The sequence below is a fragment of the Eubalaena glacialis genome, chromosome 8 (assembly GCF_028564815.1).
Source record: "Eubalaena glacialis isolate mEubGla1 chromosome 8, mEubGla1.1.hap2.+ XY, whole genome shotgun sequence".
Taxonomy (NCBI): domain Eukaryota; kingdom Metazoa; phylum Chordata; class Mammalia; order Artiodactyla; family Balaenidae; genus Eubalaena; species Eubalaena glacialis.
In genome coordinates this window covers 22,496,304-22,510,897 of record NC_083723.1, presented here as the reverse complement: position 1 = coordinate 22,510,897, position 14,594 = coordinate 22,496,304, and the positions used below count along the sequence as shown (strand labels likewise).

The 14,594-nt window shown below is 34.1% G+C and overlaps 1 protein-coding gene across 5 annotated transcripts in view; it reads left to right on the top strand.

The window, feature by feature from the left end:
• MAGI2 (membrane associated guanylate kinase, WW and PDZ domain containing 2) overlaps positions 1-14,594 on the top strand; it is a 1,327,276-nt gene that overhangs the window by 862,885 nt on the left and 449,797 nt on the right. For all 5 annotated transcript variants that reach the window (XM_061198469.1, XM_061198467.1, XM_061198466.1 and 2 more), the window contains exon 6: positions 1,273-1,352. In XM_061198469.1, coding sequence (XP_061054452.1) covers positions 1,273-1,352 — 80 coding nt within the window. The remainder of the gene's footprint in view (positions 1-1,272; positions 1,353-14,594) is intronic.

The window sequence follows — 14,594 nt, the reverse complement described above, 5'->3', positions numbered from 1 at the left end:
ATTTAGCTAACACTTGTAGCTCTGATATGATAAAATATAGTTAAATTTCACTGAAGAAAGAGAAAATACATGTGAATTGATATTATAATTTTGACTTCCTTACAACTGTGTTCAAAGATCTCTATTATCTGGCTTTAGTTTAAATTTCCAACCTTTTTTCCCACTTTTTCCTTTCACGTTGCATTCTGACTCTTCCCTATATAAACGTCACTTTCTACACCTGTGACTCTGCTCATTTCTGAATCCCTCACAGATGTCACATCCTTGATAATTTGTCTATTGATAGATGAGGTAACTTGAGACAGCTATTCACAGTAAAGATTTTAGCTCCAATGTATGGTTTCGAGTAGTTCTCAAGTAACAAATTACAGTGTGCATAAGAATCACCTGGAGAGCTAGCCAAAGATGGAGATTTTGCGGCTCCACCTCAAAGATTCTGATTTGGTAGTTCTATGAGAACTACCAAACTACCAGAATATGCATTGTTAATAAGTCCACCAGGTGATTCCAATGCAGGTAATTCCAGGACCTCTTTTCAAGACACTGCTCTAATAACCTCTCTCCTTTGCTTTTTAAATTTCTGGCAAAAGACTTCCCAGAAAACATTTTTTAAAATGAAATTGTCATTAAAAATTATTAATTCCCAGAATTCCATTCCAGAAATGCTAGAGTACAGACATTTTTATCTATCTTCCTAGCTGGATTGAAAGTATTTAGATGGAAGATAGCTAAATGTGGGTTAATGAAATTGCTATTAATTACTTTTTGAGAAAATGTAGGAATCCCACGAACATGCTATAATTTGCATCACTTTTGTACTGCCTCTACCAGCTCTGTAGTTAAAGAGTAACAAAACAAGCATTTATGAAAGGGCAGGTTTAAGATGAAAATAATTCTTTTGCAAAACTCAGGAAACAGTATCAGAGCCTGCGAACTGTGCTCTTCCAACTGGAGAATCCTGTATTTGTAATAAATTCCTTTTGCTCTGGATGAGTTCTGCATTTTCAATGAGGTTAACTTGGCAACATTCTAGTTGATTTTAATAAAAATAGCTGCTTTGAGGACAGGGAGCTGAGGTTGCCAATTTTACAGCTGCCTTGCACGATTACTCTTACACCTCCTTCAGGGCTACTTAGAACCAGTAAGCAAATTAAGTGTATCGATTGCAATTTTGTTGGTCTAACCCCCTCTTTTTTTTTTTTTTTTTGCTTAAGGAATAAACTTGATTCCTTTCAGTATGTGTCTGTTGAGAGTGATCTCTTTTCTTTTCAGCCATAACACAAAGACAACATCATGGCTGGATCCACGACTTGCGAAAAAGGCTAAACCTCCAGAAGAATGCAAAGAAAATGGTAGGTTATTTAAGTTTTTATGGTGTTTCGGCATTGCACTTTGAGAATGTGTGTTTCTTAAAAGAGGGTCTTGTCTAAAGAAGCCATAATCTGATTGAGATAATTTTAAAGCTGTAATATTTAATGCCCAGATAGGAGAAAGAATTAACTCGGCATTTCAGCAGTGCCATGTGGTTTTCCTTTTTCTCTCTGAGGGGACTGTGCTGGACATCACAGCTCTGTCATCTCTACGGGTTCTGCTTGACTCCTGGCCTGACTTCCCACCACCTACTAGGGAGTTTTTGTTTGCAATATGTCTCTCTGAGGACTCTGATCTTTTCATTGGAATTAAATATGGTGTATAGAGAAAAGTACTGTGGCACTATAAGTAATATTTTATTTTTGTGTTTTGAGGCATAACATTCTTCTAGTTATTAAGGAATCGGTGATATAAAGATTTATACATATGGCTTCTTTCCTTTAATCAAACATTTAAATACAACAATTAATTGCATGAATGTGCTGGGTTATCTTTAGTATTTTCCAGTTCCCAATGTAATGACGTTAATTTGCTTAAAAATTGACTGTTTTCATCTATGTGAAGAGTTTTTAAAAATAATTTTGAGGATTAGATGAAAGTAAACCTTGTTTTTAAATTAGTAAATTATATAAATGAAGTCTGTTACTGATGATACTTATAAGTTTTTTTAACATTGAGTTTAATGTTAAAAGAGTACTTACAATTCATCTAAAATGATAAATAGTGCATACTCCTGATGATTCATTATTTGACCACATTCACAGCCTTTATCTGATCAAATTATTAGAGCCTTGTTCAGAGGCATCTATCATTGAAGAGCCCTAAAAGTGAGGAAAGTGATGAGGAGTATTTAAAACTTTTAAGAAAGTTTTTAGAAAGTCAACTTTTTAAAAAGTCTATAATTGTAAAAGTCCGTTTATTTTAATGGTAATTCTGTCTTTCTCAGACAATATCAAGATAATATTGTTCATTCCTATGTTATAAGGTAACTGTTCACAAGCTGGTTATACAACTGAGCTAAATAAAAAAATCAGTTTACCGGTTATATGTATATATTTGAATGCATACATGTCTAATTTTTGTCACTACATATAATTTTATATTCATAGCTATGTCTGTATGCCTTCTGTTTAAAAGTATAGCTATATGTGTGTGAATCTTTTACAATTATTTTATGACCTGACTTTTGAGCACAATTAGGTTACATTTCATTGGCACTAATAAGACATATGTTGCAAATTATGATAGGTTATAAATTAAAATGACCTGATCTGCTATATCTGGGAGTTATGATTTACTGATGCCACAGATATAAAACCTTAATATATACTAATTAAAATGAATTCAGTGATTTTGCAGTTCTGTACCTGTTGAACTTCTCAGCTGTCTTGTACATTTGAGTTGTTCTTTTCATTATAAAAGGCTATTAAAGTCAAATTTTAAAATCCTGGGAGAGATGTAGGTTTAACATCTTGTGTAACTGTAACATTTCAATGTTATCAGTTTTTCCCATATCTGTACTCATCTGTCTTCTCAGCATGGTAGATGCCTAAAATATGATACCAGTACCTGTGAATTCATGTGATATTAAAAAATGAGTCCTAGAATACAGTCTTATAGCTCAGAATGATTTATAACTGGTTAATTACTATTTTTCTTTTTCTACAAAATAAGTAATACATAGATTTTGTTTCATATGTTACTGGAGTATTTTACAATGTAAACTAACATCTAGTTAGAATGCTATTATTCCAGGCACATATTTTAAGTTTTCTTACCAAGAAAAGTGCTTTTTGGTCATACTGTTACTTCTGTTTTATTTTTCTTTAAATAACATAGATTAAAACTGCTTGTTTAAAATGTTGGATGTTAACGGATTGCTGTTGAGCCTACTAGTTAAGACAGGCTTCTTTATATCTATCACAGGTCAGCTCAGATCAAAAAAGTTAGTAGTTTTCTGAATGCTGAAATATGTATAAAATGTGTATAAAAATTGTAGAGGCTTAAGATGATAATGTCTTTCACTAGCAAAGATTTATCCTTCTTCCACCACGGAGATAGAGTGGAGGCTAATTACCTTAATCCAATCAGAGCTGAGCCAACATGAGGTTGGGTTGAGCTTTGGTGAGACCCAGTCTACCTCTGGTTTGCTTTTGTTCTTAGGGTGTTTGCCCACCCAGAGTTTCAACTAACATCCTATTGTAGGTCAGCAAATATTTTCTATAAAGGGTCAGGTAGTAGATATTTTAGGCTTTGGTCACCCAGTTTCTTTGCAACTACTCATTGTTGTACAAAAGTGACCAAAGTCAATATATAAATAAAGGGTATAGATATATTTCAATAAAACATTGCTCATAGACACAGAAATTTGAGTTTCATGAATTAAAATATTATTCTTCTTTTGATTTTTTTTCTCAATCATTTAAAATTACATAAACTGTTCTTAGCTCTTGGGCCATACAAAACATAGGGGCAGGCTGGACTCGGTCCGAGGATGAACCCTTGCCTGGTGTATCCATGTGGAGCCTGCCCCTGGGCAGGTCTTGAACACCAATATTTTTAAAATATTTTTCTTCTCAGTAATGCAAGACTACCAAAAATCTGTGGTGCTTTTCAGGGGTTTTAGCTTAGTTTTTTGCCTCCAGACCTTGCATCTTCTGAATTTGACAGATGTCATCATGGAATGATTGGCATGTGTTAGAGCTTTGTCAGTCCCTCAAGACTCTGAACGGTCTGCTGGTTTCTCTCAACCCCAGTGATGGCCTTCTTCCAGGCCAAGTCTGGATTCTTCCCACAGCCCAGAATCAACAAAAATCATCTACAACATTCCTCCCTTACCTCTCCAGGATTCTTTCCTCTTCAGATTCTTAGACCATTTTAGATCTGTTGTTTCAGCAGTTCTCTGATTCCTTTATATTGCTTATTTGTTATAATTGATCTAGATTTTCTATGTGTTCTCTTAACCTGATCACTTCATCCTACCTGGAAGCAGAAATTTTAGTGCAGTAATTTTTAAATTGTACATTTTAGACTTTACTGGGTTGCATGCTATAAATTCTTTATTATCATTATAATCACACTTAATCCCTCAAGATTGAATTCCATGTTATGTATGTGTGCATACTATTATGAATGTACATATGTATGTGTGTGTGTGTAGATATGGATCTGTAAATGTATGCTTCTTCAGTTCTGTTTACATAGATGCCTGAAGGTAATTACTTAGTCACCTATAATAAGATGAAGTCAAGTAAAAGAGAGATGGAAGGAAGTATCAACTGATTTAAATTATTCTTGGGTGAGAGAAAAAACTAGCAAATGTCTTCTCATTGGTATCAAGGAGGGAAGAGCCACCATGGATGGCTCAGTACAAATACTTATTAAACAACTACTTATTCTGTTGACACTAAAGCAATCATTTTGCTTTTTTGTTTGAAGGATAACACAGCTACTAAACATAAAAACATACTTCCTTCTCTCAAAATATGGTTGAAAATACTGAAGTCATTGCGTTCTGTGCATTTGTCACAGCTCTGTGCATTTTTGGAATTTTAGCACCAGTCTACATGGCAGAAAAAAGTCTCCACCTACTACAAGACTCTAATATTAGGAATTGGGGGAGTGCTGTTTAGCAAGCCAATATAGTCTTTTACAAAATGCAACAGAAATAACAGTTAACTATTAAATAATGTGGATGCAAGATTGGTTGAACTGTATATAAAGCACCAACATTTTGTCCCCAGTCCTGAGAATCAGCAGTGTGATGTTTGTCTGAGATATTTCCAATCATAAACATCCCAGTGGTGACACATTCCACATGAATCACTGAATTAGGGTCAATATCCAAAGTGATTCAATCCCGGTAGGACTCTTTATAAAGTTGAAAAGTGACTAAAATCAGTAGGACTACAGTATTGTATTCAGGAGAGGAAATTATGTAGGATTTGTAGTCAGGGAAAACTGTATTCCAAATCCAAATCTGTGGGCTTTTAGGCAGGTACTTAATCTCTGGGAGCCTAGGTTTTCTTACCTGTAAATGGAAATGATATCTATTTCATGCACATTTAGTTTCACAAACAAGAAGGACAGAGTTTGTTGCACCATAGGCTCTAAATAACTGCTTCTTTATTTTCATTCGAGTGTGCTCTGAGCCAACAAATTAGTCTCATAGAAGACAATGGGGAAGAAATTCAGAATGGTTGGCCTACCTTAAGAGCCTTTAATTTCTCTAGGGTATCCTGAAGAGGTAGAAAAGAACAAACCCATGTAGGCAAAACGTATCCAGCTAGCTAATTCCAGCCTAATATTAATAGATTGGAGGTTCCCCCCTCCATTCTGTTAAACTAGCTCTAAATTTCACAAAGTTATAATTAGAGCTGTATGAATTGGGTGACTTCATTTCTGTATTCTGTATCTATGAATTGTAAGTGAGTTGTTTCATGTTACCATAGGAAAAAAAAATCACATAATCTTAACCTTTTTACCTACATGAAAACTGCATTTCAACTTACATTAACTAAAGCTTTGAACTATTACTTAATCTATCTTAAAAAAAAAAAAAGCTATGTCCGAAATGCTCATGAACAAAGATAGCATAAGCTTTGTTTCATAATATTTATTAAATGGATTTTTTCCAAGATAAGGAGGTTACCTTTCTAAAATAATAGAAAACGCTAATTAATTTCAGGTCATTTCTTTTTTTTTTTCTTTTTTTCAGGTCATTTCTTAAGTGAGTTTTATAGAAATGACAGAAAGATTTGGACATGCATACTTTTATTTTTATTTTCATAGTTCAAATTCTTTTCCTAGACTACATAATTTATTTCCCTTAAATAGGGACTTAGGCCTACTTTCTCATTAAATTTATATTGATAATTAGAGCTCCTAATTTCTCAAGATTAAATATGATCAAATTAATATATCCCTTGAATATTTGTTTTTCTAATCTGATAAACCTGCTAAGATTATATTTGTAAAGTATCTTGAAATTTTTTCACTAGGAAGAATTAATAAAAAACAGACTAAAAATATTAACTATTCAAGTACTAAAACTTTAAAGTTGAAAAGATTCATTTATATGCAAATATTGAACTCCTAATGTTTAAATATTATGAACAAACTAATTTGTGTATTTTGTTTCTATACTGATATTTTAAGTGTTTTTGTAAAAAAATGAGGAAATTTAAAATATCTTAACAGAAGCAGTTAGTTCTTATTTCACTAACTGGTAATTATTTGTGTTACAGTAAGTCCTCTACATATGAACGAGTTCCGTTCTGAGAGTGCGTTCGTAAGACCAATTTGTTTGTAAATCCAACAAAGTTAGCCTAGGTACCCAACTAACACAATCGGCTATATAGTACTATACTGTGATAGGTTTATAATACTTTTCACACAAATAATACATTAAAAAACAAACACAAAACATAAAGAAAACATTTTTAATCTTATAGTACAGTACCTTGAAAAGTACAGTAGTACAGTACAAAAGCTAGCACACAGGGGCTGGCATCGAGTGAACAGGCAAGAAGTGTTACTGACTGGAGGAGGGAGAGGAGGTGGGAGATGGTAGAGCTGAAGGATCATCAGCAATAGGAGATGGAGGGCAAGCTACAATTTCACTCTCGTCTGACGTTGATGGCACAGGCTCTGGTTCCTTGCTGGATTCAGTTCTATCTACCCTCTCGAAAAAATGATCCAGTGATGTCTGGACAGTAGCTCTTTTTTTCTCATCATAGATGACACAGTAGCACTGGACTGCATTCTGAATGGCTGCTACAACCTTCATGTACTGTTCTACATTCGGGTCCTGTGCCTCAAAAACTAACAGTGCCTCCTCAAATAAAGAAAAACCCCTTGCCATTTCCTGTGTCATGAATCGCTTTGGTTCTTCAGTTCCTTCTTCTTCCTCTTGTCTTTCTTCGTCCTTTCCTTGGGCCTCCAGTTCCATCAGGTCTTCATTAGTAAGCTCCTCATGTTGCATAGCAAGGAGTTCAATGTTATAAGAATGAGCGACATCTACCATCTTTTCACCTCACTCCACTCTCTCAATTATTTTCAGTTTTGTTTCCATCGTCATCGCTTGGCACTTCTTAGCAGTACCAGCTACATCACCGCTGCTTTTATGCTTGCTTCCAGACATCCTGGGCTTGAAATAAAGATACTGTACTACTGCACTCTATATAGTACTATACAGTAAAGTACACAAAAGCACAACCACTTGTAGAGGATGCAAACACATGACAGTGTGCACCAGACATGTGAACTAACTTATGTGATTGGACACGCAAACACAAGTTCGCATCTTTGAAAGTTCGCAACTTGAAGGTTGGTATGTAGGGGACTTACTGTAGTCATGATTTTCTATAGCAGCACTTTGAGATATGCTTTATCCAATAATATAGCACCCTTTCCATGATTTCAGCTCAAGAGTACTAAGAAAAAACAATATTTTAGGAATATAAATCTTTTGGGGAGGAAATAATATTAATCCAAAATAAATCATATAGGATGGATACTGCACTGTTGTGCACAGTTACCAGATTCTGAGTTGTTACTGGCTGTCATTTGTTCTAATTGGTCCCATTCTATTCTGATGTGTTGGTGTCCAAACAATTAAAGTTGTTAAATATTTGGAATATCTTTCCTTCACTAATTGTTTATCTGTTTCCCTTCTACCTATTAATATTTACTTTAGCTATAAAGTAGTACCTACAGAAGGATTATGAAACTTTGTCCTCCTTTAGTTCTTGATTTCTCAACTTACATTTATGCTTAGGAATAAGTTGTGTCGTATCCTTACTCCGTAATGCACACAAGTTTAAAAATAATATTGACATCATTGAATCTGTTCTACACAGTAGCAAAATTATTTTAAATTTTTTCAAAGATGACTTTTTTTAAAACATTATAAATCTACAGGAAATAACAAAAGGATTACAGGGAGGTCCCAAAAACCCTTCATGAAGCCTCCCCCACGTTAACATCTTATATATATAAAATACAGTATCAAAATCAGGAAATTGACGTTGGTACAATGAACAGAACCTATTCAGACTTCACCAGTTATACAAGTGGTCGTTTGTGTTTGTGTTTGTGTGTGTGTGTGTAGTTCTTTACAATTATATCACATGTGTAGCTCCACATAACTATAACCACAATAAAGATTCATTACCACGAGGCTCCCTTATCTACCACTTTTTAGCCATATACGTCTCCTCTCACTGCACAAACCTTAGCCACTAATCTGTTCTCCATTTCAATTACTTTGTTATTTCAAATGTGTTATACAATAGAATCATACAGTGTGTAAACTTTTGAGATTGCTTTTTCCACTCAATTTAATTACGTTGAAATCCATTCAAGTGTGTGTCTCAATGGTTTGCTACTTTTTATGTACCAATGTTTGTTTAAGCATTTACCCACTGAAGGACACCTGGATTGTTTCCAGTTTTTAGCTAATACAAATAAAACTACAACAGACATTTGTATACAGGTTTTTGCATGAACATAGGTTTAATTTCTCTGGGATAAGTGGCCAAGAGTGCAATTGCTAGATTATTATAGAAAGTACATCTTTAGTTTTAGAATAAACTACCAAACTATTTTCCAGAGTGCCTGTACTCTTTTATTGTACATCTCCACCAGCAGTGAAGGAGTGATCCAGTTTTTCTGCATACTTGCTAGCATTTGGTGTTACAACTATTTTTTATTTTAGCCATTTTGATAGGTGTGTAATGATATTGTATTGTGGTTTTAATTTGTATTTCCCTAATGGCTAATGATATTGAACATATTTTCATGTAATTATTTGTCATTTATATCCTTCTCAGAGTATGTCTGGTCATTTCTTTTGACCAATTTTTAATTAGACTTTTTTTTTTTAATTTGGTTTTGAGAGTTCTTTATGTATTCTAGATAGAAGTCCCTCTATCAGATATGTTCTTTACAAACATTATCTCCCAGCCTGTAATTGGTCTTTCCATCCTCTTCACAGGGATTTTTGCAGAGAAAATGTTTTTAATTTCAATAAAGTCTAATTTATCAAATTTTCCTTTTATGAACCATGTTTCTGATAACAAGTCTAAGGACTCTTCACCTAGCCCTAGATGCCAAAGATTTTCTCATGTTTTTTTCCTAAATTGTATAGTTTTACATTTTACATTTAAGCCTGTGGTCTATGTTTACTTAATTTTGTATAAGGTGTAAGGTTTAGGTTCAGGTTCAGTTTTTTCCCTGTGGATATCCAGTTACTCTAGCACCATTTGTATACAGGCTATCCTCTCTCCACTGGATTGTGAATGCAACTTTGTCATAAAGCAGTGGGTTCCATTGGTCTATGTGTCTATCTCTGTGCCAGTAACACACTCTCTTGATTCCTGTAGCTCTGTGGTAAGCCTTAATATTAGGGAGAATGATGCTCCCTAGTTTATTCTTTTCTAAAAAGAGAGAAGGAGAGAAAGAGAGAAAGAGAAAGGAGTTTTAGTTAATCAGGAAGAGATAACAATTCTGAACTTGTATGCATGCTTGTATGTATAGCTTCAAGTTATACAGAGAAGGGGAAAAAATGACAAATCTGAAAAAAAGAATTTGAAGAATTCACTATTAGAGTGTATGATTGAGTGCACCTCTCTTGCTACTCAATATATTAAACAGAGAAAAATAAGAAGAAAGATTTGAATAACAGAAAAGGTATTCTTGATCTAAAAGTTTTAACGAATGGAGAATACACTTCTCAAGCATACATAGTACTTTATGAACATTGAATACATAATAGTCCATAGAGTAGGTCTTTACAAAATTTAAAGGTGACATTCCTATATTACAGAAAACTTTAATTATATATCAATAAAAAGAAAAATAATCTCCATAATAGGAAATTTTAAAACATTAAAAAATGTTTCTACCTTCATTGGGGTATAGCTGACAAATGAAATTGTGTCAGTTTAAGGCATGCGATATGATGATTTGATACACATATATATTGTGAAATGATTAACATAATTTAGTTAATACATCCATCAACTCACATGATTACCTTTTTGTGTCTGTGTGGTGAGAACATTGAAGATCTACTCTCTTAGCAACTTTCAAGTATATGATACAGTACTATTAACTGTAGTCACTATGCTGTACATTAGATCCTCAGAACTTATTCATCTTATAACTGTAAGTTTCTTTCTTTTGACCAGTATCAACTGATTACCCCCCATTCCCCAGCCCCTGGCAACCACCATCCTTCTCTGTTTCTATGACTTCAGCTTTTTAGGATTTCACATATAAGTGAGATCATATAGTATTTGTCTTTCTCTGACTTATTTCACTTAGCATAGTGCCCTCAAGGTCTGTGCATGTTGTCGCAAATGGCAGGATTTCCTTCTTTTCTATGTCTGAATAATATACCATTTATATATATCTTATTTTCTTTATCCATTCATTGATCAATGGATACTTAGGTTGTTTCCATATCTTGGCTATTGTGAATAAAGTTGCGGTGAACATGGGAATTCAGATATCTCTTTGAGGTTATAATTTAATTTCCTTCAGATATATATGCAGAAGTGGGAGTTCAGGATCATGTAGTAGTTCTATTTTTAATTTTTTGAGGAACCTCCATACTATTTTCCATAGTGACTGCACCAATTTACATTCCTACCAGTAGTGCACAAGGGTTTCCTTTTGAACATCTCTTGTCTTTTTGACAGTAGCCATTCTAACAGATGTGAGATGATATTTCCTTGTGGTTCTGATTTGCATTTCCCTGATGATTAATGATGTTGAGAACCTTTTCATGTACCTGTTAGTCATGTATATGTCTTCTTTGGAAATATATCTATTCAGGTCCTTTGCCCATTTTTAAATTAGATTTTTTTTTTTTTTTTTGCTAGTTGTACAAGTCCCTTATATATTTTAGATATTAATCCCTTTCCAGGTAAATGTTTTGCAAATGTTCTCTGCCATTTTATAGATTGCATTTTTATTATGCTGATTTTTTTCAGTGCAGATGTTTCCCCACTTGTTTAGTTTTGCTTTTGTTGCTTGTTCTTTTGTTGTCATTTCCAAAAAGTATTGCCGAGATCAGTGTCAGAGAGCTTTGTCCATGTGTTTTCTTCTAGGATTTTTATGGCTTCAGGTCTTAGATTTTGAGTCTTTAAGATGTTTCGAGTTAATTTTTGTGAGTGGTGTAAGACAGAGGTCCAATTTCATTTTTTGAATGTGAATATCCAGTTTTCCCAACATGAATTGTTGAAGAGACTATCCTTTCCCCATTGAGTATTCTTAGCTCCTTTATCAAGTACTATTTGACTGTAAATGCAAAGGTTTACTTCTGGGCTCGTTTTTTAAATTAATTAATTAATTAATCAATCAATTTTTGGCTGCATTGGGTCTTCGCTGCCACGCATGATCTTTCTCTAGTTGTGGTGAGTGGGGGCTTCTCTTCGTTGTGGTGCGGGCTTCTCATTGTGATGGCTTCTCGTTGTGGAGCACGTGCTCTAGGCTGTGAGCTTCAGTAGTTGTGGCACACGGGCTCAGTAGTTGTGGCTCGTGGGCTCTGGAGCATAGGCTCAGTAGTTGTGGCGCATGGGCTAAGTTGCTCCACGGCATGTGGGATCTTCCCAGACCAGGGCTCGAACCTGTGTCCCCTGCATTGGCAGGTTGATTCTTAACCACTGCATCACCAGGGAAGTCCTATTTCTGGGCTGTTGATTCTATTCCATTTGTCAGTGTGTCTGTTTTTATGCCAGTACCATACTGTTTTGATTACTTTAGCTTTGCAATGTAGTTTGAAGTCAAGAGGAAGTGTGATGCCTCCACCTTTGTTTTTCCCTCCTCTGGATTTCTTTGACTATTTGGGATCTTTTGTGGTTCCATACAAATTTTACAATTGTTTTTTCTATTCTGTGAAAAATTCCATTGGAACTTTATTAGAGATTGCATTGAATCTATAGATGGTTTTAGGTAGCTGGACATTTTAACAATACTAATTCATCAAATCCATCAAGATGAGATATTTTTCCATTTATATGTGCCTCTCCAGTGTCTTTCATCAATGTCTTAGGGTTTCAATTGTACAGATCTTTTACCTCCTTAAATTTATTCCTTAATATTTTTTTGATGCTATTGTAAAGGGGATTTTTTTCTTTATTTTGTTTTCAGATAGTTTTTTGTTGTACAGAAATGAAACTAATTTTTATTTGTTATTTTTCTATCCTACAAATTTATTGAATTCTTTGACTGGTTCTAACAAGTTTTTGGTGGAGTCTTTAGGATTTTCTATATATAAGATTATATCATTTGCAAACACAGACCATTTTACTACTTTCTTTCTGATTTACATGCCATTTATTTCTTTTTCTTGCCTAACTGCTGTGGCTAGGACTTAGAGTACTATGTTAAATGAAATGGTGAGAATGAGTGCCTATGTATTGTTCCTGATCCTAGAGGAAAAACTTTTAACCTTCACCGTTGAGTATGATGTTAGCTGTGAGCTTGTCAAAAATGTTTTTTTGTATTGAAGTATGTTCCTTCTATGCCCAATTTGTTGAATCTTTTTATCATGAAGGGATGTTGAATTTTGTCACGTTATTTTTGTGCATCGATTGAGATAATCATATAGTTTTTATTTTTCATTCTATTAATGTACTATATCATATTTATTGATTTATGTATGTTGAACCATCCTTGCATCCCAGTAATAAATCTCACTTGATCATGGTGTATGATCCTTTTAATATGCTGTTGAATTCAGTTTGCTAGTATTTTGTTGAGAATTTTTCCATCTATCTTTATTAGGAATATTGACCTGTAATTTTTTTTTTTTTTTTTTTTTTTTTTGTCTTGTAATTTTTTCTCCAGCATCCTTAACTGGCTTTGGGATCAGGGCAATGCGGGCCTCATAAACTGAGTTTGGAAGTGTTTGCTCCTCTTCAGTTTTTTGGAGAAGTTTGAGGAGAATTGGTATTAATTCTTCTTTAAATGTTCAGTAGAATTCACTCATGAAGCTATCTGGTCTTGAGCTTTACTTTGTTGGGAGGTTTTTGATTACTGATTCAATCTCCTTACTTGTAATTTGTCTGTTCAGATCTATTTATTTATAATTAAGTCTTGATAAATTGTATGTTTCTAGGAACTTACTCATCTCTTCTAGGTTATCCAATTTATGGTATATAATTGTTTGTAGTAGTCTTTCCTGAAATTTTTGTATCTCTGTAGTATCAGTTGTAATATCTTCTCTTTCAGTTCTGATTTTATTTGAGTATTTGCTTTTCTTTCTTGGTCTAGCTAAAGGTTTATCAATTTTATGTATCATTTCAGAAAACCTATTCTTAGTTTTGTTGATGTTTCTCTTATTTTTCTAGTCTCTATTTCATTTATTTCTCATCTGATCTTTGTATTTTCTTTACTTCTGTTAACTTTGGACTTAGTTTGTTCTTACATTTCTACTTCCTTGAGATGTAAAATTAGGTTGCTTACTTGAGATTTCTTTCTTCTTAATATGGGTTTTGATTACTATAAATTTCCTTCTTAGTATTTCTTCTGCTGCATCCCATAAGTTTTGGTATTTTGTGTTTCTATTTTCAATTGTTTCAAGATTTGTTTTTTTAACATCTTTATTGGAGTATAATTGCTTTACAATGTTGTGTTAGTTCCTCCTGTATAACAAAATGAATCAGCTATATGTATACATATATCCCCATATCCCCTCCCTCTTGTGTCTCCCTCCCACCCTCCCTATCCCACCCCTCTAGGTGGTCACAAAGCACCAAGCTGATCTCCCCGTGCAATGCAGCTGCTTCCCACTAGCTATCTATTTTACATTTGGTAGTGTATATATGTCCATGCTACTCTCTCACTTCATCCCAGCTTACCCTTCCCCCTCCCTGTGGCCTCAAGTCCATTCTCTACATCTGTGTCTTTATTCCTGTCCTGCCCCTAGGTTCATGAGGACCATTTTTTTCTTTTTTGATTCCATTTATATGTGTTAGCATATGGTATTTGTTTTTCTCTTTCTGACTGACTTCACTCTGTATGACAGACTCTAGGTCCATCCACCTCACTACAAATAAGTCAATTTCGATTCTTCTTATGGCTGAGTAATATTCCTTTGTATATATGTGCCACATCTTCTTTATCCATTCATCTGTTGATGGACACCTAGATTGCTTCCATGTCCTGCCTATTGTAAGTAGTGCTGCAGTGAACAATGTGGTACATGACTTTTT